Source organism: Gallus gallus, chromosome 15, assembly GCF_016699485.2.
Source record: "Gallus gallus isolate bGalGal1 chromosome 15, bGalGal1.mat.broiler.GRCg7b, whole genome shotgun sequence".
Classification (NCBI taxonomy): Eukaryota; Metazoa; Chordata; class Aves; order Galliformes; family Phasianidae; genus Gallus; species Gallus gallus.
The window spans coordinates 11,558,922-11,586,540 of record NC_052546.1 but is presented as its reverse complement, the minus strand read 5'-3'; the positions used below and the strand labels follow the sequence as shown (position 1 = coordinate 11,586,540).

General features: G+C 44.6%; 2 protein-coding genes across 2 annotated transcripts in view; one reads left to right on the top strand and one right to left on the bottom strand.

The window, feature by feature from the left end:
* Positions 1-25,759, bottom strand: part of MED13L (mediator complex subunit 13L) — a 180,567-nt gene extending 154,808 nt beyond the window's left edge. The window contains exons 1-2 of the mRNA XM_015294868.4: positions 24,947-25,759; positions 7,988-8,225 (exon numbers count right to left, since the gene is read on the bottom strand). Of these exons, the coding sequence (XP_015150354.2) occupies positions 7,988-8,225; positions 24,947-25,018 (310 nt within the window). The 5' untranslated portion in view covers positions 25,019-25,759. The remainder of the gene's footprint in view (positions 1-7,987; positions 8,226-24,946) is intronic.
* Positions 25,046-26,639, top strand: LOC121111820 (basic proline-rich protein-like). Its single transcript, XM_046901193.1, has 2 exons — positions 25,046-25,821; positions 26,372-26,639. The coding sequence occupies exons 1-2, from the start codon at positions 25,046-25,048 to the stop codon at positions 26,517-26,519; spliced, it is 924 nt and encodes a 307-aa protein (XP_046757149.1). The 3' UTR covers positions 26,520-26,639.
* Positions 26,640-27,619: the final 980 nt, after the last annotated feature.

Genomic DNA, 27,619 nt, shown 5'->3' with positions numbered 1-27,619 from the left:
TGTCTCATTTTTCATGGAAAAAAACTAATTACGTGGTTCACTGAGTTGCCTGTGGTAACACATCAATTTTATTTACATTCAGGAGTTGGACTTCAGTTTGGTCCCAACACTCTTGTTAATTCCAAGCACATTTTATACAACAGCTCTCTCCAGCTCCATAGTAATACCTCACACCAGCTTTTATGAAAGGGGTTCAGAGCTATTATGATCTTGCATTGCATTGCCAACATTTACTGTGCACTAACAAATTTGCAGCACCAACTCTGTGCTTCTAAGGTCGGAACACGATTTCCTATGAGCTCCAGTCTTTGTGAGATAGCTGTGCAACAGAATCACAGCTGGTCAGTACAGAATGCAGCCAGTTGTGTTCCACAGGAAATGCTAAATCATTTTTCCACAAAACACACAAAAACAGTTATTGGCTACATAACAGTGAGTGAAACTTAAAGATTAGTTTCTCAGTTTCAACTATTTCAATTGAACTAAGGTTATATTTTGAAAGTCAGAGCACTAAGAAAAGAAAAGTGTGGTATCCAGTAGAGAACTCACTGGTTTTACCTTCCATCATCAGTATCCATCCTTTAAACTATTTTCAGAAGGTAGTTTTTGCAATTAACAGTAAAGCCTCCAAATTCCCAAATATGAAGAGACTTAAGAAGTTAATTCTTGCGACAGCAGGAATGGAGTAAGTGTTATGCTAACTTACTCATGGCCCCAAGGTAATCTCATTATTCTCAATACATTTTAGACTCAGATATTGCAGAATGTAAAAAGGGAAAAATGAGGAATGCTGCAGTGGTATGCCATCGACTAGAATTGATAATGAATTCACGGCTGCCATAGCCATTCATTTAGTACTATATTACACTGCAATTCACTGCTAATATTGAGAGAAGAAATGCTGCAGAAGAGCACTGAAGAAAGATGAAGCATCATCTGACATCCAGGTGGAAGAGCCGGATCTGACTCCTTCACAGAACTCATACACTGTCTGTAATCACAAACCAAGCTTAAAGTAGAAAGAAGGAAGGAGTTGGGGTACTGGAAAGAATAGTTATTTAAAAAATAGAACAGAATAAAATGAAGACATTTTGCTCAGACACAGTAAGACTCTTGTCAACTTCCTGTATATACAAAGTTGGCACTTTCCCACGAAGCAATTCCTTAATCCCAAATGATGGCATAATAACCTCACTTCAAATGCCTCCTTAAAAGAAAAAAAATTATTTTGTCTGTCATAGTTTAATGATTTTTGGTTATCGGTATTCCACATCATAACATCATCAGTGTACTGGGAGTTAAAGAGCAAATGCTCTCCTTCCGGATACTTGTCCGGAAGAGAAGAAGAACTACGTTCCCCAGAAGACTGTTGGAGTACTGTTATCATTCCTGCTCAGGGAAACAGATATAAGGCCTGGAGGTCACCTGACCTGAGTGTCTGCCTTCTCATCTCGTCGTGCTCGCTTTCGGATTGTCTCACTGCTGCTCCCGACTGCATGCAAGGCTTCAGTGTTAGTGTAAGGCCTTTAGCTCTCGGACAACCCTCCTCTCAATTATATTTGATTTTATTAACAATTATATTGAATTATATTGTATTATAGTGTATTATTGTGCATTCCGATACTATATTTAGTAAATCAGTTTGTTTCTCCTCAGATCATTGCCACCATTTTTTTTAATTATTCTTTTTTTTGGGGGGGGGGGAGGGATCTCCTGTTTCCTTTTTCCAGAGGCGTGGATTTTGCAAAACAAAAAATCCCCCCACCCCACTACTCACAGAACAGGGCCGGACCAGCCCATAAACCGTCGACATTGTCTTAGCTAAACTTCAATGGGCAATCATCAAAGACCAATTAACAATGTCAAATGTAGGGGTCACAGAACAATTCTGCAAGCTGAGAAAGTACAAATTCACTTCTACATCCTATCTTCTTCTCTAAAATTTTTGTTCAATTTTAACTTCGTTATCACACCTCTGGTAATAGTCTATGTTAGGCAATTAAGGAAATACAAATCAAATGGTTTATCGTATTGAAAATCATCAGCCCTGAAACAGACTTCTCAGTAACTTAATATTCCAACAAAGTCCTCTGTCATATGAACCTACTTGTTAATTCCACTCTCAACTCAAGAACCGGCAATTAAGCATTTTCAGATTTAATTTCAAATTATTAATAAGTGGTACTCAGCTGCTTGATATTCATAACTGCTTTTCAAACTGAAAGCCTTCAAAAATATTTCCAAGCCAGTTCCTGTGAGATTCCTTTTATTCTCTTAGTAAACTGCTTTTCCACTTATTAGCTGTTCTCACTCCAAATAATACTCTGTGTGACAATAGCTATGAGGTTTATGTATTCTAGCGTAGAGAAAGTAAGGCACTGTAATATGCATTTCATGCATGTATGTTATTCAGCTAAGCCCATGAAAGCAGAAAACGAGGAGATAACCTCTTGGTACCTTCAGGAAAGTATCAAAGCCAGCCATAATGCAATTCCAGCAGCCGACACTCTTCTTTCCCACTTTCAGTTATTATGAGCTAATAAAACACTGGAAGATTGAAGAGCACTTTGATTAAAAGCAGTATTATTAATTTGTATACCAGTTTCACAGGAAGCAGTGCTTACTCTTGGTTTTATCCATTACTTCATATGTACAGACAGACAGGAATATCTTACTCAATAACTAACATTTATCACTACACAGCAGCGAAGAACATATTTCATATCTCCCTGAAGAGTCCTCCCAGTTCCTTACAACTGCAGTAAATCACAGCACCTTGAAAGAACTCTAAGTGTATGACACCAGATTGAGACAGAAAGTAAAGGAGACATGTTACTGCTTCTGTATCTTCTTTTCCTTTTGCAGAAGCAAAAATACAAAAATAAAATTTTCCTTTTTTTTTTAATCCCTAGCAAATACTGGAAAACATCACCTACTCAAGTCCTCTAAATTAGGTATATCTTTAACCTGTACATGCTTGCCGATAAAATCAACTTCAAAACCTGGGAATGAATGCCTCACAAAGTGCCCTCCTACAGCTGGTGGTTTTGGTCTCAGCACTGATCAACACACAGGATTACAGCTGGCAGCCCAACAGAGCAAAGATTCCTAACAGGAATAAGATGTCTGAGTAAGGTGTAAATGAGAGCAAGCCAAGAGTGCACTACAACTTTGCCAGAACTTCAAAAAGTTACTATTACAGAAATACTACTATGACAGCAAAACGATAATGTTGTATTCATTCTCTCTGAATGGGCTTCATATGGTTGAGTGTCTGTTTTGAAGGTGAGTACAGCAGCACTGACAGCCCAGCTCACTACTGTGCCTAGAGGAACTACCCAAAGGCTCCTCGCAGTGCACCTAGCTCGTCCCACTGCTTTGTCTGTGTAACACTATAACCATGACAGTAGCAGGGTGGCAAATTCTTTGGTTACAGCAAACGATAACGAGCCCAAATGCAGCAGCCACAGATACAGAAATGAAAGAAAAGAGCTGCTTACCTTTGTAAGGCCTCAGGTACACAGGGATGTCCAACAAGATACCCTTGCCTCTACTGCCTTAAATGAGGTCTGGAAAGGGGTGGATCCTGGTTCCACCCTTTCCAGTCACTCAGGTACATTGCATGCACCTGAGCTCCCCTGGGTTGGCCCTGCCTTCCCATCAAGTGCTCAATCACTGCTTCAGGCCCTGACTTAGCATTGCCACTACAGTCTGTCACAGAAGAACAAGTGATGGCAATCCCAAACACCTGCAGGAATCAACATTTTAGGCAACCAAGCTACTAACTAGAAAGTTCTATAAAGGAAACTGCACCCTACCAAATGCCTAACAGCTTCACTATTCAGTTTCATGATGCTGCCTAACATTCCAACAGAATTCCAGAGTCCATCCCCAGGGGTCACGTTTACAGCCACCAGAACTGTACTCTCAGTAATGAAGCACATCCTAATCTCTGCCCGATCCCTCACAGCTCAAGCATTCTGAGCCACAGATGGAACAGACAAAGCTGAGTGTATCCATAAACTCAAAGTGCATATGATGAATGTATTGACTAAACTGTCAGACAAAAAGAGTTCAAAATATCACACATAAGTACTCTCAGCAAAAAGAAAGCAAACAACTAACAAAGAAATACTTATCACCTGCTTACAATGCAAGTGTAATGTTAACAAAAAATAAATCAACAGAAGTCAAGTATTAATTCTCTGTGGTGCTCCAGAAGGTATTTGGACATGTAAGCGAGAGCAGAGAGACCTGCGAATCTACATCTTTGCTGCCAAAAAAAAAAATAAAAATAAAAAACCTGCCAAAAGTAAGACATTATCCTCTTCTCCATTCTATTTCTTCCATAGAATTTACAAAAAACATTTATGTGAAAAGGAACAGCAGCTCTAACACCTGCCAAGCCTCTGCAGACACTAATATCGTTAATGGCATTTGTCCTTGGGAAAGCAACACTTCAGTTAGAACACCTCCAGCTTTTTCAGACTTGAGATCACCCCGTTTTTCCCTCCACCAGGCCCCGTACCCATTAGCCTCTTCCACATAGGACAAAATAAAGACTTTCCATCTTCTTTCTTCAAATGTTAAACCCAATAAACAACACAGAACACAACAGCTGATGCTGGGAGGAATAAGAAGCGCAGCACTACATACAAGGCACACCCACAAAAGCTACCTGGTTCTCAGCTGTGTGGCCAATCCAGCCGCTTCACTCATCCGTAGCTGTTCTACTAATCATTGCTTTTAGATAATTTCCCAGGACAGTATTTAATTACCTACACAGTTTTGAAAAGCTGCTGCATAAACAATTGCTCGCAGTAGCTCCTGTTCATAACTTCTAAGGTTGTCTTCCCTATGTTTACCTCATCTCTTTTTGTTAAAAGCAGGCTGTTACCAAAGTTATCTATCTTGAATGCCACAAAGATAAGGCAACCCACATGGCTCAGATGCAAAACCAAAATGTGTCTCCGACAGAAAAAAATCTTCGTCTAGACAACTCACTTGTTTAACTTAAGCACTACATGCAATATGATATTATACTTAAGCGTGTGAGTGCCTTTTCCAGATAGCCAATTCTGATTTAGACCTGAATGAATAAATACAGAATTCAAATTGCTGCTGTATTTTTATTCATCTAACAAAAAATTCACTTTCAAAACACGATCCCTAGGCAAAAAAAAGAACAAATCCAGAACTGTGAGCAACTTCATATTCAGCAAGAATTCACAATCTTATTAACAGCCTTTGTATCCCAGAGATCATACATAATAAAGACAGGATTTGTAACACTGAAATGTTTCAGGTAGAGTATATTCTTCCAATTGCATTTGCAGCTCCACTTTTCTAGCTCCTAAATGTCTGAGGACAATCAAAACAAAGCTCTGCTCACTGAACTAACAAGTTACTGACCACAGTGATAACCCAACCTGTAAAGCTACCATTGGTTACTTTATCTCTAGGCTATAGTAAAAAACGTGGTTTGTTATCATGGCTTAACTGACAGGCAAGTAAAGCAGTGTGCTTCAGCAACTTATTTTCTGCTTGCATGCCCATATGCAAAAGTCCATTTTATTCTCTAGAACTGAGGAAACTAAACTATATTTTCAAGCTAAGTAATTTTAGCTTTCAAATACTTCAGTACCGTTGTCTGCTTACACAATAGAAGCCAACATAACCTTGTTTCTTATGCCTTGCTGCCGCAGGAAACATTAAATAGTGTCCTTTGTCATATTTCAGGGAATCAATGTACATAAACGTCTCATTCTGGCAGGATCTGATGTTCAATAATTTGTCAATACAGATGTTTGAACAATAAAGACCCACTGAAGCAGAGCAGCCCTATCAGTAGCACTACTGATAACATTTCTTGAAATTTACATTGCTTTGAACTATTACCCGGTAAGTGGGTACAAGAGTTTCAATAAATACAAAGTAAAGCAATTGTATGACTTACACACATTATTAAGAATTCCAAAGCCTACAGTGGAAAGGAGCAGAAAGACAATTACTTCCCAGATTCTTTGGGGTCACAACAGTTAGTGGGAGCATAACTATCCTTTTTTTCAATTATAATGTATTTTCCACTCCCCTAAATTAGTTATGATTAACGTTCCTTTCTCCATCTCTAAACTTAACTTTGCACCTTTTCACATCCCACTACATTATCTCTGAGACATTACTTCACTTTAATTTGTGAGAACATTACAAATAAATATCAATGACAGTGCTACTGTGCAAGGGCAGACGTACCTTTCCATACAGCTAGCTGCAGTACTCGTGAAACACCCCAAGCTCTCTCATCTATGTGGCACGACTGCTGTTAACACTTACTGAACAGTACTCCTGCAGCCAATTTGCAGATTTAATTCCACTTGGAAGCTATTGCACTGAAGGCTCTGACCTGGATGCTTCATATATTTTGGACCAGGCAAAAACACATCATAGTGACACTACTTGCTATACTCCATCTCCTCCTGCTCCAGCAGGTTCAGCTCTTCATCCATCTCAATGTTTCACCACACTTATCACTGGATGCAGCATTACACTGTTGTAACCAAAATGTAAAATGATATAGCTTGTTTATATCTAACAACAGAAATGGAAGCTATGGCCAAACTCCACTTTAATAAAAAGACATTTAAGTCCTATATACTGCATTTGAAATATTAAGTAAATTATAATTCACAAAGAAAAAAACATATTATTAAAGCTATGCTGGGTGCACAGAAATATTATCTATGCATTCATTCAAAACAGGAGTCTCATAAAAAATTCACATCAGTGAAATGGCTTAGTGCAGCACTTCAGAGCCACCTCTTTAATTATACATGATCACATGGCTACCTGCATGAAACATGCTTAAGAAAGATACTTAAAAAGCATTTCATACCTGATTTCACAGGCTGTACTACTGAACAAACAACATGGTGTTCATGAAAATATGAAGTCTGTAACTGTCCAAAGATAGGTGCTTATAAAAGAATATGAACATACCATCTAACCCAGAACCAAAGCAGCGTGGGGCAGAGGTGGGCAGATAACAGTCAACCAAAGCATACTTTACAAACACGATACAGTATATATTTGAACTGGCATACAAGGTTTGTCACCAGACAGCCAGACAGTATTATAGGCTACAACGATGGAAGTTTATTGCATAACTCAAGGAAATGACCCTTGAACTTACTGTTTCACCATTATTATTACTCCAGAGTCACTCAACTTTCCTCATTTTCATCTCAGACAAGAATAAGGGAAAGTGAAAATGTATTTTACTGGACTCCATAAACAAAGTTAAGAGTTTTCAGGCAACCTATTTCTACTCACAGCAACAATACGTTAATGAAAAGATAGAGATGGATGGATCGAGTGAGTAGAGTCAAAACCACACTGCATTACATCAGGTGAGGTTAATTTTGTACAATCATTTTATGGCTAGACATTCTGGAGTCAATAAGGACAATCAAGAATAAAACCTACAGTCACATAAACTTATAATTGTCACTTATCCTACCTTCCTCTTCCGTTTACTACACACAATTACTGCAGCTTGCCTCCATTTATGCTTAACTCTTGCAGCATGGTCTGTATCAAGTTGGGCCTTGTATGGAGTCTGCCTAACTCTGCAGGAGAGGTGTTTCACTCTATCGAGTATTACCCTATATCAAAATTTTGTTGTTGTCATTAAATTCCTGTTCAAAGAATACTCTTAATTTTATGCATACTTGAGATTTCGGGAAAAGTCATGTAGCGACATTAGGTATTGTTCTATTATTCCCCTAAGTTCAAGTGCTATTTTGCACTTCATCTGCAGATCAGTTGCACTGGAAAGGTCAAATGTACCCATTTTTTTTCTTTAGGTTCTCAAAACACAAGTTGTGACAAAATGGTTGCAAGTTGGTAGCAAGTTAAAGCCTTTAACAACGGTATTCCTTTTTCACCGCTAGATGTACAAACAAAAATCAAGAAACAGAGACCAACTTACTGTGCAGTTCACGATGTATCACATCTACCAGGTTTGGTTCGTCCCCCCACCAGAATATCCACAGTTCCTTACAATCCGGTTTGACGTCTCGGCGCCACACACAGAGCAAGTTGGCCTGCAAGCAGCGGATGAAGCTGAGCAGAATTGGATCATCCTGCGCTGGGGCTGAGATGATAGGGCCACAGTCCCCATGACCTTCAAAATTGTACCTACGCCATTTGATGCCTGTGAGTTCAGCCTAGGGAAAGGAGAAAAAAAGCCATTAAATCACCTCATTTCAGAACTTGGTTGAATTTATAATATTGTTTCATTTTTGTTGTTAATTCCTAGAATTTAGCTCTAAGCAGCCAAAGCTAAAAACTCCTATTTTCCACTTTCTCTGCCAAGAAAAAAAGCAAAACGATTTTAGAAACAGTACTGAATAGAAACCTGGCTTATCCCTGCATTTAAGTTTCTACCACAAAAGACTTATTTCCACAGTTTCTAACCCTACTGTCATCTTATTGTAGTCCAACAGGCTAGAAATAAAATAAAAGCCCAGGACATAGAGTAAGGCCCATTCCCCTCTTGCTGGTCGGAGGTGATTACAGCATCAGCCCAGAAACTGGAAGCATCAAAGCTATAAGCAGAAAGTGCGAAGAGATGTGAGAAAAGAACAGACGTACAGGGAACAGCAAATAAATCAGTTTCATTCAGTGATGTTGGAAGTGTAATATGTATACCTTTTATTTTGCTTAGGTGACCAGACGTGAAGCAAGAACAGTTGCCATTTACTGTTTCTCCACCCGACAACATTGTATTAACCACAAAAGAAGAACAGGAAGATGGCTGCCCAGGCTTCTGGGGAAGAAGTTGTTCTGCAGAGGGCAAACATCTGAAGGAATGTAGGTATTTCACTGCACAGCAAAGTGAATAAACAGCTGCCAGAGAGAAAGCAGCTGAAGTACTCAAACCATGAAAGAGCTGGTACCTGGAACCAGGGTAGCAGAGCTACAGTCCTTGTTTTTTTCCCCTTTTTTGCTTTTAATAGCAGAGACTTTAAGCTGTCATATATCTTGTTTCTGAAATCATCAGGTGCTACCTGTTCGTCTGCCTCCTGCCCTGCCCATTGCACTCCACCCCCCCTGCCCCAGCCCAGCTCCCCTGCTTGCTCCTCCCAGCCTGCCCCCAAGACCACAGGCGGAAAGCCTGTACAAGGCACAAGCAGGACTCTCACCTCCCCCATAGCCAACTGAGCACGAGCACATTACCAAGAGAAGAGCAGTACATACACGCTCCATGTTCACAGTGGGCTTGTATTCTAGTTCTTAAGCATGTTACCACATTCTCACTGCTGTTTTTACCTTTACTGCTTCATTGAAAGCATTCACACCCTTCACTCTGCTGCTCAGAAATAGCCGGTATGCTCAGCTCTCAAGTGGTCCTACAGGAAAAGCCAGCTGGCCTACACAGCAAGCTGCAGGAGCTCCAAGCCTGCCACTGCTCCTCCAACAAGACACATTGCTGCCAGGCAGAAGAGGAAAGGCACAGCAGTGGAAGCACTGCCTGCAGGAGTTGGGTGTTTCCCAAACTGAGCTATACTACACAGTAAGCATTCCTCTCCTCTCTCTGGGCAGTACCTATGAAGAATATAGATAGCACTCACAGAATCACCAAGGTTGGAAAAGACTTATAAGATCATCCAGTCTAACTGGACACCTTTCATCAATATTTCCCACTAATCCACATCCCTTGGTGCAACATTTAAACACTTCTTGAACACAAAGAAGAGGGGCCAAGATTTACTCCTAAAGAACACAAAAAGACTGCAAATCACACAGCGCTCCTCCTTTCACTCTCTGCACGTGGAGGTTTGAGCTACTGCCTCCAGCACTCCTACAAAAGCCACGCTACATTTCCCATATGGAAGGCTCTCCATTTTCAAGTCCATGCACCTACTTCATTGCCCATCCTCAAGTGCTAGGGAGCAATGGGAGAGCAGATCAGAAGATATGCACAGCACACACATGATGTTACTAGCACAAAGAAAGCAAATAGGAGAGGAGGAGGACAAGGAAAAGGCAAGGGCAAAAATCTATTTTTTCCACAGTAAGATGCAGTGTAGTGTTGGAATACCTCACACATGACATAATACTCTAAAAGAAAGTACTTACACATGCTTCTCCAAAACATCTACATCTGTTCTACATGGATCTCTATCTACAGCATAGGAAAGGAACATGTGGAGTTTCTGAAACAGTGCAGCAAATATTATTACAGATCACAAAGCCTCAGAGATCAGTGCCAGCACAGGGAAGGCAAGGAATAACCATGTTAAGTGTTTCTACGCTGCCATCAACCAGGAACATACAATAGGAGGATGACAAAAAAGCAAAGCCAAAAACAAGTTACTCAATAGCGCCACATGCTTGGTCAGGACAGCAATAACCAGAGATGAGCTGCAGAAGCAGTGTGCACATTCTTACATACACAGCTTCTGGGAGCTGAGAAGGATGGACCCAGAACACTCCATTCATACCAGAGATTAAATATCTTTAGAAGGAAAAGTGCACAGAAGCCACCAGAGCTGCAACTGATTTAACATCACAGTAATACATGTGGGGAGCAATCCTACAGGCTGAGAGGTATGGCCAATGATCCGAGCTGAGCCGGGCTGGCAGTGAGTGCCCACATGAGCAACGAGTACCAAGAAAAGGGAGAGAAGTTTTGGGGGTGCTGAGGTTGGCAACAAAGTAATAATTACAGACCTCTCACATCCTGGTCAAAGCAGGAAAGCCTGTCTGGTGCATTTATTTAGATATCATAGAATCACTCAGGTTGGAAAAGACCTTAAAGATCATCGAGTCCAACCATTACCTAACCATACAACCCTAACTAACATGTGTCTTTCTGTTTAAATTTGTGTTAGGTGAGCATCCTTCAGAATTTCCAGAGTTTGCCCCGTGTTAATTACAACTGAATTCAAGAGATCTAAATACAGAAGTAGTACACAAGAGAAGATGGCAGCAGGCAGCGTATATCTTGTGCCTCTACAGGCAGCTTTCTATTAACACTAACATCACTGAGGTACCTTCACCCTCATTGAGGCTCTTCATATCCACTTATTTAAACCAGCATTAGCCCCTAGTTCTATGCCCTCCATCTGAGGCTGGGTGTTACAAGCCAGACAGCCCATGGCTCTGGAGACCAAATGGAAAAACATCCACGGTCAGCAGTGCAGATGGGGCATGAGGGAAAGGCGCAGCTGAGTGCAGCAGGGGGTCCCCTTAGGGACAGCCCTCATCACACTGAACAGGAATTACACCGTGTGCAGAAGCTGCTGATCGCCTTAGGGCAGCACAGGCAAACAGTGCTGCCAAAAGCAGGCCTGGCCTTCCCATCAGCCTGCGCCTGGCTTTGCCCCATCCTGCTTTACAGTGGTGCTGCTGTCTGCATGCACTCATAACCAGGGGGAGCTGACTAAAAATCAGAAGCATTTATTGAACGGTTTTTTCCCTCTACTCAGATCAGTCCTCAAGCCAGGTTCACTAAGTAGCCAGGAAAATGCCTACATCACTAAGACAGGACGGCAGAGCAGGTCAGGGAGGGCAGCACTGCTGCAGATTTTAAGCAGCCCAAGGCAGGCACTGACACCAGCAGCCTTGGTTTCTGTCTGAGCACAGAACTGTGAACGTGCAGCTTTTTGCTCACAACTGTTTAGAAATGAATGCAGGATAAAGCAAAAGTCTTGCCAGGTGATGCAATCTATTGTGTTTCTTGCATCCTCTCCCACATGCACAGTTTCAGCTTATTACAGTTGTTACAATTTTCTTAACACTAAAAATCACAACAAAGAAGGAACTTAGGAATACTTACAATTAACCAACATTGTTAGTAAATCATGTGTTATGCAAAAGACTGTTTGCTTTGTAAGGGAACATATGTTTTGGAGGGCTGCGCTGCAAAGGGTTCAACTCAACCAACTTAAAAAAAAAATAAAACTCTTATCTGCAAACAGCAGTTGGACACAGAATGAAGAGTTTGTGAGAAGGCTGTTCTGCATGTGCCAGGCCAAGCCCATAAGGAAACAAAGAAATCAGACCTCTGTCTAACAACAACATCCAAATCTTTAACGTTCAGCTTGCAACAATAGAATTCCCAAGACACTGGAGATCTGGTTCTGATATAACCAAGGGCAGCTATTGGGGTAAGAGTGTCAGCATTCAAACCCAAAATTCCATGCAGGCAGCTGAACACATTCAAAACATAACCAAGAAATAGGTAATGATGAAAACACACCCATGTCAATGCTTTCATTCACTAACATGGCCAGAGAGTGCCACACATGGCTCTTGGCAAAGCAGGAGAACACAGGCTTCCCTCCTTGTGGGTGACTGTTTTAATCATTGCAATCTGCAGGGTAAAACAGCTTCAAATAGAACAACAAAAAAAAGAGCTAAGATTACTCAACCCTCTGATACCCCCTATGTACACAAGGGAGAAGAGACAGAGAAAGCAAATTTACACCTTCTCTTGCAGCCATTACTCTGTAGCCTTAAATACAGACAACACCTCCACACGATCTGCAGCAGCTGAGGGCTGGAGCCATTTTAATTCCAAGACAGCATTCAGCTCCGTAAATCCCCAGTAGAGATAAAACCGAAGCTCTGATTCCTTCCCCTCCCCTCAGGCTTAAATCAGAACAACAGGCAGGCAGGGTCTTCTGCTGATCTCATAGTGCTCCGTTCAGATTGGCAGAGTTTCGGCTGCTAAAAAATCACAATTCCCCAGCAACATTTCACACGGCACAACTTGATTCTGGCATGCTCCCAGCAACCCTGAGGATTTAATTAGTGCTGTGTAGCCACTGTGACTATTTTCCTCTTCTGCAGTCCTTGCAGATGGAACACAAACAAAACAGATCTTCTGCCACCTCCTTCTTGTGCTCATCGCCATCTAATGCTTTTTCCCCACAAGATGTAGACAGTCCAAACCATAGACCAATTCTAAATTAACTTCCCAGAAGACTTAAGAAAGTCCACCTGTTTTATCACAGAGCTTGAACAGGTCACACGAGAACACAGCAAGAGCAGCAGCAGGCTTGCAAAACCTCGCATTTGGGCATGCTAAGCATACAGCAAAGCTTTCAGGTGAAGTTGCAGAACCACACGGCTTTTCTTCCTGCTTCATAGAGCACAAATGGGTGGGAAAACCTAATGCAGATTCAGGCCCCAGAGTGTGGAAGATCAGCACTCCAGAGCCTCCAAAGCAGGAGGGACGTACAGAAATTGGGACAAAGATCTACAGAACAGGCATGGAAGGCCCTCTAAGAGAACCAGACACAGCCCAGCCCTCAGCTTTGCCCTGACCTCCTCAAACGCCTTCAGTGCAACACTGCTCAGGTTGTTTTCATCTCTCTCAATTCCCTGATCCAAAGAGGAAAAAAAGGTCAGTAAAATACTTCCCAACTACCTGTCCAAATGGCACTTCTACAAACAAGTTATTGTCAGCCTGAGGGAGTATAAAAAAAACAAAAGGCTTTTTTGTAAGAAAGATGCTAAGGTGTTCGGGGTATCTTAGAATCCCTATTTATTTCCTAGTCTCTTGAGGTGGCTAAAATCTAAACCATTTCTCGTCTCAATTTTTGCTTATTTCTATGTCAAACTGTACTTGACAAGTGTCTTTAATCTACAATTTATGCTTTGAATTGGAACATCGAAAATGTAAATGTCACAAATATATTTGCCAATTTTATTAGTCGCATCTTAGAGAGCTCCATTCAAGTAAGTAGCTGCACTGAAGCCACTGGAGACTCATACTAAGGACTACTCACAGGAGGAGAAATCTGCATAAGAAAGCCCTTAGTTCATAGTCCAGGAATTTAAACTGTAGTTAAAGGTGCCATGGGAATTACACCACCATTTTAATTAAATGCTATAAGATCTTGCAGACAGATTCAAGATTAGCACCATCTGTTTTGGTTCTGAGTGTTCCATTTCACTACATCATCCTCACACAGCAACAAAATATCATTTCACACTCTACTCAGCCATTCAAACACCAGATAGCATTTATGTCATCCCCACTATGAAGGGAGGACTGAACAACACTGTAGCAACCTGTGCTTATTGGGGGTGGGGGGGTGAATAGCACATGCTGACAGCAACTCCGATCCCCCATTCCCACCAAAATAAAATATTTAGTAACATCTGCCTAAGTCCCTGTCAAGTGAATAGCAAGAACAAAGGCAAGGAAAACACATGTACACCCCAATGAACAGAGGAGACTGCTTCACTAAAGGAAACAACTGGGGCAGTACCACCTCCTCCAGCAAGAAGCTAAGCAGTAGCACACAGCCGTGTGCAGACACTCCCTCCCACCTTTTTTACTTCTTTTTTTAAACTGGAATTGTTAAAAATGAGAAGTAATAATAAAACAAACATCCTCAACCCCATGCAGTCTCTCAAAAATCAGACCATTTACAAAGCTACATATTACCATTCCCGGCCGCTTGGGAAGAGGGGACAAGTTTGTGCCTCCTTCCTGCACGGCTCATCCCTGCTGCCCCTTCCCAAGGGGAAGTGCACTGAGCTCAATGGGCTGCATGGAGTCCAGAATGGCATCTGCTGGGTGCTGACTGGCATGAAAAGAACCACATAAACAACGATCTGTACCAAACCTAGTCATGTTTTGAATTCAAGAAAGGAAAAACACCAGCAGATTAGAAAAAAATAAGAGTCTAGTACTGAAATGGCATCTACATGGCCAACAGAAATACCACGTTATGCTCAGTGCTCTGAAGAGCAGAACTCAGCTGAGTGCCATTCCCTTCAACATGCACCGGCTCACATCTGACTTGGCTCCCGCCCCACTCCAAGGGCACAGTCCAGCAGCTGGAGAAGGGACACAGGACAGCCACCAACAACCCCAGAAAAACAAGGATGAACACATCAGCCTCTCTGCCCATCTGTTCTTAAAGCCAGCATGCACCTGAGTGCTCCTGCATGCAGCACCAGAGACCAGCAGCACACCTCACCCCCACAGCACTCAGCCCTCCTCTCTGTACCCCAATGCACACTGCCTGCACACTGCTGCCCCAGAGCTGTGTGTGACACACACCAGCCCCACGGTATGTGTGCCAGCCCTTATCTCCTCCAGGTAACCAAGATCCTATTATCAGAAATACTCCTGATGGAGTCTATACCTGGGATCATTTGAGATACTGCATCGTAGTGCTGAAGACCAGAGAAACCAGAGAAAATACTTCTAAAAACATACACATATAGCATTATTAAGAGCCACAAACCAACAGTGTGAGCTATCATGCCTAAGAAGTAAACAGTAGTGACAGGAAGGAGTTTTTTTCTGTCTCCCAGCTGTCAGCACAATCCCATGTATGAGGGAGAGGAGGCAGCTAGGAAGATTAAGGGATTGTTTCAGAAAACAGAAGTCAGAGCAGTCTCAAAAGGAATTTGAGGTGGAAAATATAAAAGGATCCCAGTATGAATGCTCAGGTTTCAGCAGTTCTGGCAGATGTAGGGGCTACCAAAGAAGTTTTGAGTGGCAAGCATAAAAGAAAGAATAATCTGATACAAAGGCCCAAATTGCTGATGTGTATCCCAAGAGCCGTACAATTTCTGGGTTAAGTACCAAAATAAAAGTCTAAAATAGAAGCCAGCAGAAGGAAGATGAACAGACACACACTGACGTACAGGAAGAGCAACAGCACCTTCTTGGAGTCCGATCTCTCAGACAGCTATAGCCCAGCATCTCCTGAACCTGTGCTGGAGTGTAAAAATGTGTGAAAATGGAAAACTAAAAAAGCATATGCTGATTGCTAATAAACATTTAAGAAGAGTTTTGCAAGTCAAATACCTACAAGGTCAAGAGAGAAGAGCTCTGCTGCAGACTAACAGCCAGCCGAAAGGAGAGAAGAACATGTCTGCTACTGTAAAAGGGGACACCTGGAATCAATGTAGAGAAAAGTGTTTCACAAGATTTTCCACAGATACTAAAATGAAGGAGGAGGAGACTAGCAAAATGACAGAATTTGCTTACAAAATTGAGATAGGAGGATAAGAGCCCACTGCAAAGAACTTAAAATTGCACACCGTGGAAGAAATCAAGCCAGCATGTAAAATTCAGCATAGATAAACATGACATAAATTGAGGGTGTAGGCACGCAAACAAGAAAAACAGAACAAAAGGAATTTGTGCAGGACGACCTTCAGGCTCCATCAAGATCTCCTCAGCTTTGGTTAATAAAGCTCCAGCCCTGAGCAGACCAAGCAGCACTCAGCACACAGCTCTCAGCATGGCTCTCCAGCTCCTCTCTGCAGGAAGGGCTGCACCACGTTCATCAGACAGATCTGAAAGGATAATGTGTAAGCCCAGCCTGTGGCCAAAGGGCAGAGATATAGCCACTACCTGAAAAGGTGTTCTGAAGTCAGAAATACTAAAGATATGACAGCAATACCTTCTCAAGTAAGCGTGCTACTGAAATCCAGTGGGGCACACACTTGTTCCTTCTGCTCCGTGAGCCCTTACAGATCCATGAAATTGTAAGCTACCATGCTAGAGTCACCACCAGCACGAGAAAGGAAAATTGAAAAGCCAATTTTAACAAAACAGGTGCTGAATGGGTAGGAAAATAGCCCTCATTGGATGCTACTGGACAAGATCTACATGTACCCATGGAGAACTTACTGGCCCACATAAAACAAAAGCAGACAAAAGTACTCAAAAACAAGACATGGTGGGTTTTGCTTCCATTTTGGGTGCTTTTATGCAATAGAGAGGAAGAAGTGGAGCAATTACCTCTGCCAGAGATGAACAGGGAGGATAAATAAAGACACGCCACTCTATGCTGCAGAATTGTCTGCAAGCAAAATGTCTCCTCTGAGAAGAGACAGAAGGAATTGAATACCCTATTTCAACTTGAGCAAACCCTAGGGTTAGGTACTTACTAACGTGTAATCCAGCTCCTCTGACAGGTTGTAAAATTCTCCCTTAGTGGTTCATGTCCTTAGAAAAGAACTTGTGGTAACTTCTCCCTAATATTATGCTCCCTGAATTTCTGCAGGTCAGGCTATGGCTGCAATTACACCAAGCAGGCTAAAGGAACCACAGAGTTCCATAACGCTCCGGCCAGCTCCTTCACAAGGGGAATCAATTGCATTTTAACTTCTGACTAGATAGCTGAGAACAGAGAAAATGAAAACCACCACTGCACTTTTCCACCACTCCTAATAGCACAGAAAAGAAATCAAACCCATGTGCAATGGACTGCCAAAGAACCCTTTCCCTCACTCTGAATGATCAGGTCTGCAGTTCCCTTCAAAAAGACATCACCAGCACTAAGGAACTGCCCACATTCCAAATTAGAAAATAAAACCTCTCTTACAGAGAAGTTATCCAATGTATTCAAAAAAGAAAGCAGAACACATGTCAACAGCCACAAGAGAGCCAAATTACAAGCAAATATGAAAGTGAAGGATTCTTCTCTCTTCCTTCAACTTCTTATTTTTAACTAAAGGAAGGAAATATCAAACATCAGAGTCTTACAATGGACTATCAGATGTTTCCCAAACAAAGTAATCTAACATATGAGCAGTAAAAGAAAAAAAAAAAAGGAGGAGGGGAAATAACAAACAAAGTAGAGTAAACTTGGTCCACTGAGTTCAGGAATGCAGTTCCTTTTCTTCCTTTATGCAAAAAACAAAAACGAAACAAAAAAAAAAACCCTGCAATTGGAGCTCAGAGCACTGTCACACGCCACCACCAAGCACTGCAGCTGCAGAAACAGCAGCTCAGGGATTGCACCATGCACAGGCAGCACCCACAGCCTGACCCATACTGCACCCTGACAGCTCTGCATGGCACCAGCGCCAAGCAGGGGCACCAAGCAAAGCCCCACTAAGACAGGTCAAGCTGCCTGCCAAAACTCCTTAAAAAAAAAAAAAAAAAAAAAAAACAAGAAAAAGAAAAAAAACCCACACCTCTCTCGAGAACTCTTTTATACAAATCTTCCTTAACATAGAAAGTGTGAATAAATCCACTACATGACTAGGCATGCAGGTTCCTTTTGCCAGCTTCCTTACTGTCCCTCCTGCACACACATGAACCCAGCACCTCCTCCCAGAAAGGAATTCTGGAAATTCGCAGGACTCGAAATGTTATTTAAAGACAAAATTTGATAATCAGAAACATTGGGCAAACTCAGAATAAGGTAACTTAACCAATTAGCCTACCCTGTCAGCAAATAAATTGTTTTCTGTATAAAGGTGCCGGCATGGTTACTACAAGACATTCCTGGAATGGATTTTATAGCTTCCCCGGAATCAGCTGCAAGTTGTGGAACACAGCAGACATGCAGGAGCTGAGACTTATAAGAACTCAGCAGCAAGAGACAGCAGCTGCTGCACAAAACGGGCTCAGCATTTCCTAGCAAACCTGAGGCTCCAATGAGGAAAAAAGCATGGTTTTCTACTGTCACAAAGTAATATATTACCAAAAAGCAGGAGGTTTTCAATGCCTGGATCGCTAGTCCAGAGGAGTTTTCCTATAAATTTTCTTTTCAATCCGCTGTTCTGTCAGAATACTGTATTTTGTGGGCAAACATGGAGCTGTAAGAACAGTCAACAAGGCAACGACTGCAGCACACCTCTCCTAAAACTAAAGGATGAATTAAATAAAGTTGTACTGAAAAAGCTTTCAATCCCCTCTCCTACACAGTCACTTGCACCCAGCTTCAATCCACACTGCTATCTGAATGTGGGGGGGGGGGGGCGGGCAAGGGAATGAGAGGTGCAGTGCCAGGGGGGTGCAAGGGGTCAGAAGTTCTCTGATGCAGGCACACACAGGAGCTGAGTCGTGCCACGGGCACTAGGGCAGGGAAAGGAACACAGCGAGGGAAAAAGTGCTCCTTCTTCCTGTAATGTTTTTGTCTTGTCATAGAAAGCTAAGAGCAGTACACAGCACTGCCACAGGGGCTGATGAAAGAAAGCAAAGTTCCTAGTGAAAAGCAACATAGAAATGTGTCTTATTTTAAATAAAAACCTTAACTGATGAGGACAGTCCATTTTTCTCCAGTTTTGTAAGACGATTAAATCCATTCCTTAGCACAGGGACAAGGTGTTTGTGTATGTTTGACCTCCATGATGTAAATATTGCCTAGAGGCACATTATGCAGCAGCAGCACCATAAAACTTCCTGTTCCAAAGAAACAAAGGGGAGAATGCCACCAAATGCTCAAATCACATTTCCATACACACTATTGCGATTCTGCTCAGGAAAGTGAATGAAGCCACAAATTAGCAGTGACTACAGAAGAAGCAACAGCTCACACAGAGACACAGAGCAGTAGAGGAATACAGAGATTTTAAAGAGTGTAATGTTATACTGGTCAGCCCCAATGACACCCCCCTAGCCATGTTACTGGGCTGCCTGCAAGCAGCGTGCTCACAAGATTAAGAAAACTGCTATGCAGTTCTACAAACCCCTGAGCGTGTGGGCATAACGTGGTAACACTGCTGCATTAGAAAGGAACAACTAGAAAAAAAAAAAAAACGAGAAGTTACTTGTTAGTATTTGATGGCACTGGCCTCTGCAGGAGGTAGCACTCAATCAGTGCAAAGTGAAAAATAAAAGGCAGAGAAGGAATAGAACCAAAGCCTCTGGAAGAAAAATCACAGTAACCAGAGGAGATGGAACAGGAAGGGGAGAATGCAGAGGAGCAGAATGGTCCCAGCCACAGGATGAGAGAAAACTGCAGCAGCATTCCTGGTATGAGCAGGGATGTGTTCAGCAGGATGCTGTCCTGACCAAGGAGGTACACAGGAGGTGAGGGGGTTCCCTGCAGTGAGCAAGGGAGACGGGAGACAATTTGGAGAGTTCTCACCCCGTAACCAGAAAGCTTATCAAACAGGCCTAAGTGTTTAACTTCTTACAAGCATGCCATTCTGGTCTCACTGATATCTCCAAGCATTTACAGAAGGGCTATCTACACCCCCACACCAAAGGGATAATACTTATGAATACTTAAAAAAAAATAAAAACATAAAAATTCTCCCCATCCCATGACCAAAGCCAATTATGTTAGCACAGCCAGCAGATACAGCTCACAAAAGTTTTTCCCCTAAAATTCAGATTTCAGTTTCTATAGATTTCTTCAAGACAATTACATTGCAAAGAAGGAAAATAACAGCAGAAAGGTTCACATGGAAGATTTCCTCCTTTTAACTCTTTCACATGAAAAAGTGCTCCCAGAAGCAAAGAATGGGAAAAAAAAAGACTCAAGAACAGAATGTTTTTGATGACTAGGATTGTGATGTCAGTACTGCATAATTATGCAGAACAACCCCAAAATAGTGTATCTTTTCAGCCAGGATACGTGAAAGTCACAATTCTTGATCAGCAGTTGTTTTTGTTTGTTTTGTTACAAAACAAATCAGCCTAATACTTGAGTACTTTCTTATGTTCACATTCATGGTGGCCCTCTCCCCAAGGCCCTGTGCTGTCACCAGCAGCACTGGTCATTGGGAAAACTCACAGCTGCAGATATGTGTGTGCAGAAGCTAATCAAGATTTCATAGAGCCTCACTCAGACACTTCCCACCAGCTAGCCCAGGCTTTTGGCACATTTGGTGCCAAGCTGCAAATGTAACTCCTACACACTTGATTTCCTCGTGCAGTGCTCAGAAAAGGTACCTAGCTCAGTCATTAATTCCACTCCCAAAGGTGGGCAAGCTGGATGTGACACGCTTTAAATGCTGCTCTGTCCCAATCTCTTCAGAAATCTGTGTTCACTTTGTTTAAACTCACACCTGAATAGACTACGTGGAACTCCTGAATGCTCTGACTGCTTTCTGAAAAGGTTTCGAAGGGAGCTTTTCTACTTCCATCCCATTACCCAATACAATTCAGGATAAAAGGTAACTAAAGAATCAAATACTGATGGAAAAATTTGTCAGGTTAAATCCATTCCTTGAATATATCTATGTAAATTCACACCTACATAAAGCCTGAAAGAAGCAATATACCGACCGCACCATGACACAACCACCTGCATGCCACAGTAACAGCCTGCTGCTCGGATAATCCTGCAAGCAAGGCCAGGTTAATTTACTACTGCCTATGGATTTGGTTGTGCAATCAACTGTTTACTACGAAGTCTTTTACTGACAATTACGCAAGGTGCCAAAGAGTGCCTCTACAGCGGTCTCTGCACTCCTGATCTTCACTTTGAGATGTCATGAAAACCCTTAAAGAAGATATTTCAAATGCCATTTCAGACTCCCTTGGCTCCTTTCAGTTTCACTACTAAAATGGCAGCAAGTCTCACTGATGGAAGACAACAACTTCTGTGGCTGTTTGGGAAATAAAAGCAGAACCCCAGTGACACTTACAGTGTATAAATTCACACTGGAAGGTGATGTGAAGCAGAGACAAACTCCTGCCAGTAAGACCCCTCCTGCAGTAGGCTCCTGTGAGAATGCATTTAAACACCTGCTCACAACTTCTTTAACAGTAGATTCTACAAAGCATTACATAAATATGTATCACTTTCCAAGCACACAATCAAGTCCTTTCCAGGCTGAAGACTCCTACAGCATCCAGTCTTTCATCACACAAACGCTGCTCCAAACTCACAGTCGCTCCTGACACCCTTGGCTCCATTCTTCCTTCTGGCCCAGCAAACATTATGCAACCTTAGCCCAGTTTTGCAGGGCTGTCTCGTGCCTCCTGATCCACCACTGCAGCTCAGGCAGGCAGAAGAGCCCCACGCTCCCTGCACACCTTCACCTCCATACCATCAGCCCTTACTCACAGGAGAAAAATAAAAACAAATTAATTTCAGTAAGACTACTTTTATGATACAGGATTATTCACAGGAAGATGGTCTGCCAACTGGGCTGAAGTTTCAGTACAAAGGGCAATACTTCAGAACATGTGGTCTCTAAGTAGTTATTAGCCAACATTCAGTATTTAAATAAACTGCCCCTTAACAATTGCTTATTAAGCACTGTTGACAAACAGACATTCTTTTCCAGCAGCAGACATTTTGACTACTGCTGCAAAAACAGAGTTAGGACAAATACAACTCCTATTGCTCTGCAGGAGACACAGTGATTTCAGACAAAATCTTAATGAGCACAGCCATCAACTTGCCAGGCACCACAGCACGGACAGGTTGCTATCTGAGGCATGTTCTGTGACCCTCGTATCACCTTACTAAGAAACGCTTTATGTTTAGGGCAAACATCGAGGTTTCCTTGTGCAGGCTGCCTGCCTGACCAAACACACATTAACCCACTTTCCACAATGGCTCCGCTTCCTTTGCCAGCACAGCACAACATGGAGAGCATCCCCTCATGCCACCACCTGAACAGCGCTACAGGTGCCGGACATCACTTCTGATATCTGCATGATCAGAGCTCATTTTATAACCTTAAGACTATGCCTTCCCCTCAGGTTATGTATTTTAAACTAAGAGCCTCTACACATTCAGGGCATCACTGACAAAACATAACCAGTTACTAGAAAATATTTCTCATGACAGTAAGATACTTTCAGAAATATTTCCCCAAGAATATTCAAACAAACAGCAGTGCCTACCATCTCTCTAAAGACTGTCTACAGCTGACAGACAAACAAGCTGGAAATGGTGGGTTGCCAAACATCCCAAAGCCATTGCCAACCTCAGGTGCACAGCACAGCCCGGCTCCTCCAGAACAGGAGCTGCTGTTCCTCCTTAGACAAAGGGATTGTCTGTGGGAAGAAATGTTGCTTCAACAGGAGCAATCAGCATTACTATTTCTGAACTGTAACCTCCAGGCAAGAACACTGCTTTTTGATTCAAGCCCAAAATGAAGCTGGAGATTAAAAATGAACTGTAATACTCAGTGTCTAATGGCAGAATGGGTTTCAAACAGAAATTCACCTCACTCCTACAGGATAAATGAGTTCCCAGCAACAGCTGATTCATTTGTGCATGTTTCTGTTCTTTTGCACTGGAAGAGTAAATGATGAGCAAAACTTTCTCCAATTAGAGAACTTTCTCCAATTTCTCACAATTCTGACTACTGTACCTTTAACACTTCATAAGTTTTAAAATGAATATGAGGTTATAAGGTCAGTTCTGTTGGCCACAGGCTCCCAGTCCCTATTTCCTTCCTCAGTATCCTTCACTGATAACAAATACCAACTCAACTTAAAACAAATCACACCAATAGTTACTGTGTTTGTATACGTATGTGTGCATATAGATAATGGATTTTTTTTTTTTTTTGCAAATAGACCCTGAAAATAATGAAATCATTACAGTCAGATGCATAGTACCACATAACAGATACAGATACCTTCCACAAAATTACGTGAGAAACGAAGAGATCGCACATTAAACTCATAATTATTATGAAGCCCACCTGTATTTTGATGGGATCACAGCTCTATTTCAGAAGTTCCCATTTCCCCAGCCCAGCAGGGCGAAACACAAAGCAGACAGACCAAGCTGCAGTCGCTACAAAGTACATCATAATGTGAGGTTATATCAATTGCATGCCAACCATTATTTTATTTTACCAAAGGCAGACCTGCAGTTTGCAAGCAGGTAAAGTTACACACCTCAAAAATAACCAGTTGTCCACAAATAAATGGGGACCTCACAGCTCCACACACAAAGCAGAGAGCACTCCATTCCTCTGTCCATCCGTACAGCCGTCACACTCACCATTTTTCCTTCACATGTAAGAGCAGTACATTCCAACTCACTGCAACAACTCCTGCACCTCTGCACACGCTGCACCGCTTCCTACACGCAGTTACGGCTCAGAGAGCACCGCCAAGGAAAAGCCCATGCACAGGGCCAGGTGATGGAATAGTTCATTAAAAGGCCAAAATTAAACTTGCATTCATTCCTGCAGAAGGAGCTCGGGGCTCGTTGCGCAGCAGCTGGGTGCGGAGGGCTCCTGCCCCGGGTTCTCCATAGGTATGAACAAAATAACAAATAAGCGCAACAAAATAACAGAGAAGCAAGCAGGCGGAGGCAAAACAATCAACACACAGCAAAGAAAGGTAGAAGATCATCAAACAAAAAGATCATTCGCATTTCCAGTCCATTTTCTTCTTTCCCTTCCTTCTTGCAAGACAGCCAACAGCACTCTCCTCCTTTCTGCTGGAAATGAGACCCCACCACCACCACCAGCAGCCACCTCCAGCACTCGCAGAGGGAAGGGCCCAACTCCCCCTCCCTCCCCACCCCGCACCACGCATTCCCATGCGCACACCAAGCCCCCCACCCCACCTGGCTGCCAGCCCCCCCAGCACGGCCATGCCCAGCCAGGGGCAGAGGCAGTGGGCAGCAGGTGCACAGCCTGCTGGTAAACTGGCTTCCGAGGGACGCTGCTCCTGCGTGGAATGTCTTCATAAATTTAGACCATGCACTCCGTGCTGGCCAAAACCAATAGCATAATCCCCACACCATTAAACCAAACAATCAATCCAAGAACAAAGTTGTCAATTACCAACGATACAGAAATACAGCATCAATGCTACACGGCAGACATCTTCGGTTGTTTCTCTTCAGAGAAGGAATAAACCATTATTTCTGCACCCGTCGTGTCCCGGGACAGGCTCTGTGCCAGGCGGGACCGTACCGGGAACTGACAGCGCCCCGAGACCCGCGCAGCGCCCCGTGCCCGCCCGCTGCCGCCCTAACGCCGCTGTCACTGCGCGCACAGAGCAACCCCGGCCCGGGGGCACCGAGCGGAGCGCCGCGCGGAGCCGCGCACGGAGCGACACGGCCGCAGGGCGCCGCGCCGGGGGAGGGGCCAGCGGAGGAGCAGCCCCACGGCCCGGGCTATAAAGCCCCCGGCAGCCGCACCCGGCGCCAAACCCGCAGCGCCCGGTGCGAGCTGCCGTCCCGGCCCACCCTCCCCACTACCCCTCACCCTCCTCCCTCCCACCTCCTCGGGCACTCACCAGCGAGAAGAGGTTGGAGTGGCAGTCCTCCAGGCTGGCCCCGTTCGCCACCCAGTTGGCCGCTGCAGTCATGATCCTCGGCGAGCCCCAGCGCGGGGCATGTCTGGGGAGCGGGGCCCGGCGGCGGGGGGAGGCTGCGGGCGCTGCCGGCCGCTGCCCGCTGCCCCGGGAGCGCTGCTGTGCCGGCGGGCGGGGGGCGGCGCTCAGGCGGCTCCGGCGGGGGCCCGCTCCGGCGGGGGCCGCTCAGCAGGCGGCGGCGACGGGGGGCGGCCCTCCCGCGGGCCTCCAGGCCGCCTCAGCGCCACGGAGGAGGAGGAGGAGAAGGAGGGGGGGGGATTGGGGGGGCCCGGGGCCCTTCTTCCGCGTCCAGCGCCGGCCCCCCCGGCCGCGGCGAGGGTCGGGGCTCCTCCCGCCGTCCGGCGGCGGCCCCTGCGGGGCGGGGGAGGGCCGCGGGCAGTGGCGGCGGCGGGCGGGGGGCGCTGTGCGGAGCCCGTGTCCCTCCCCGCCCCGCCCGGCCGCCCCTCGCTGCTGCCGCCGCTGGCGGTGGGTGGATGGTGTTTTCCTCCTCCTCCTCCTCCTCCTCCTCCTCCTGCCGCCGCCGCTGCCGCCGCCGCCGCCGCCTTGTTTACGCTCCGTGCGGGTCTCCCGGTGCTGAGGGAAGCGGGCGGCGGCCCGGGCCCAGAGAGGGAGTGCTGTCCGTGCCCGTCCTCGCTCCCCTCCGCCTGGCGCTGCCCGCACGGCGGCCCCGCTCACCCGCTCCTCCTCACACACTCGCCTCTGCCTCTCTCCACTCTGACAGCAATGGCGGCCGCCAGCCGCAGCTCGCTTCGCCATTGGCCGGCGCTTCCCCACGTGACTCGCGGCGGAGGGCGGGGGTACGGCGCTGGGTCTCCCCCCGGCCCCTCCCTCCTCCGCCGCGAAGAACCTCCGGGCCGCGGGGGGCGCTCTGTGCTGAGAGCAGCCGGCCGCGAGCGGGGCCGGGCCGCGGCCTCCGGGGTGGGGGAAGTTGGTGGGCGCCGCCCTGAGAGGGCTCCGGGGCGGGCGGAGCGCGCTGCGGGCGTCTTGCGTGCTGTCGCCGTGCCTCCTCTTTCACCCGACGGGGTCCCGCAGCACCTGCGGAGTCCGCGAACTGGTTCAGAGAGCAGGAACGCACGGGCAGCCTCGCAGAGCCGCGGTCACAGCGCGAGCCTGGCCCGGCCCGCAGGGCCTCCAAGTGCGGAGGCGCCCCGCAGCACCGACGTGGTGGGACCGGTGTAAAGGGACCGGGGGGATATCCGAGGGAAATAGACGGGTGGAATTCGGCCATGAAACGGTCATGGTCTGGAGAAGAAGGAAGGACGGTCGCAACCCAATAGCAATAAATATGAAGGACTGTCTTTCTAACAAGCTGATTTCATGCCAACATGCTTCTTCACTTTTTTCAAGGTTCATCCGGACCCGCTGGGTGCAGCCAGCAGCAGCTGCCCTCCCGTGCACCTGGGAGCTCCCGGCCCGCATTGAGCCACCATCACGGCCCCGACGTTGGCCAGCACTCACGGCTTGGGACGGGAGCAGCACGTGTACAGTGATCTGATTCATTGCCAAAAGCTCTCTGTGCTTCATGGCAGCTTTCCTTATCACGGTTTCAATCTTACTTAGGCATCCTTTTTGCAATTCACTTTGCTTTGCAATAAATTAAGAAGATTAGCATCTATTCTAATGATGGAATGGAGTTTGTTTGGATTTACCTCACAGTAACAGATCTCTGACACAAACATCACTGCCATTTACCTAAATTGCGCATGCAGTGTGAGAGAATTTAGGCCCATAGAAAGTTCCCACCCGGCCCAACGTTCTCCCCTGGACAAATGCAATTCATCACGTCCTGTTCATGTCACTGCTGCAGCGAGCAGGGCTCTGTCCCACAAAGATTGCCACTGCATCAATGTTTGCAAAGACCATTTCAATATTCACGTTCAATTACACATGAAAATTGTTTATTTCTTCAAACTTACCAGATGGCCCCACAAACACTAGAATGATGCTACGGAGAGACTTTTACCCTCCTTTGCTTCATTTAGGAGAATCAATGTGACACAAAAGTGTTGGGAAAGACCCGAGCTGATAGGCAGCAAAGCTGACAAAGTACTCCAACCTCCATATTTGAGTGAGCACCTGCTGCATACTGGGATCCAGAACCAGGAAAGAAGAGTACTTGGGGCCACATTACCTCTGTTACTTTTGGAAATAAGTCTGGTAAACAGAGAACACAATGTGACTCTCATTAACACATTAAGCAACGTGTATTAACCAAGAAAGGCTGAAAACCAGAAGTTACAGCTTCAGTCATCCATCCCATCATTAAATAATAACTAGGGTACAACAAGCACTTCCATGAAGTTTATGTTACATTTCAGGAATAAAATAAAATCCCTTATAATAATTTTTCTAAAAATCTTATAAAAATACTTAGAAATTGAGGATCCCATTATTATTTATCCCAGAAATATAACCACAGTGTGCATAATTAGACACTGCAACAGAGTGCATTTGTGTTTCTCCACGTACTGCTTACCTTCCAAACAGTTACCCATTGGTCAGCATTTCTGCTCTGGATCTTCCAGGTAGAGATGACTTCTTGTGCTTAATTTGCTCATGATCTCAAGACACACTGGAGCCTTACACGTTATTCAA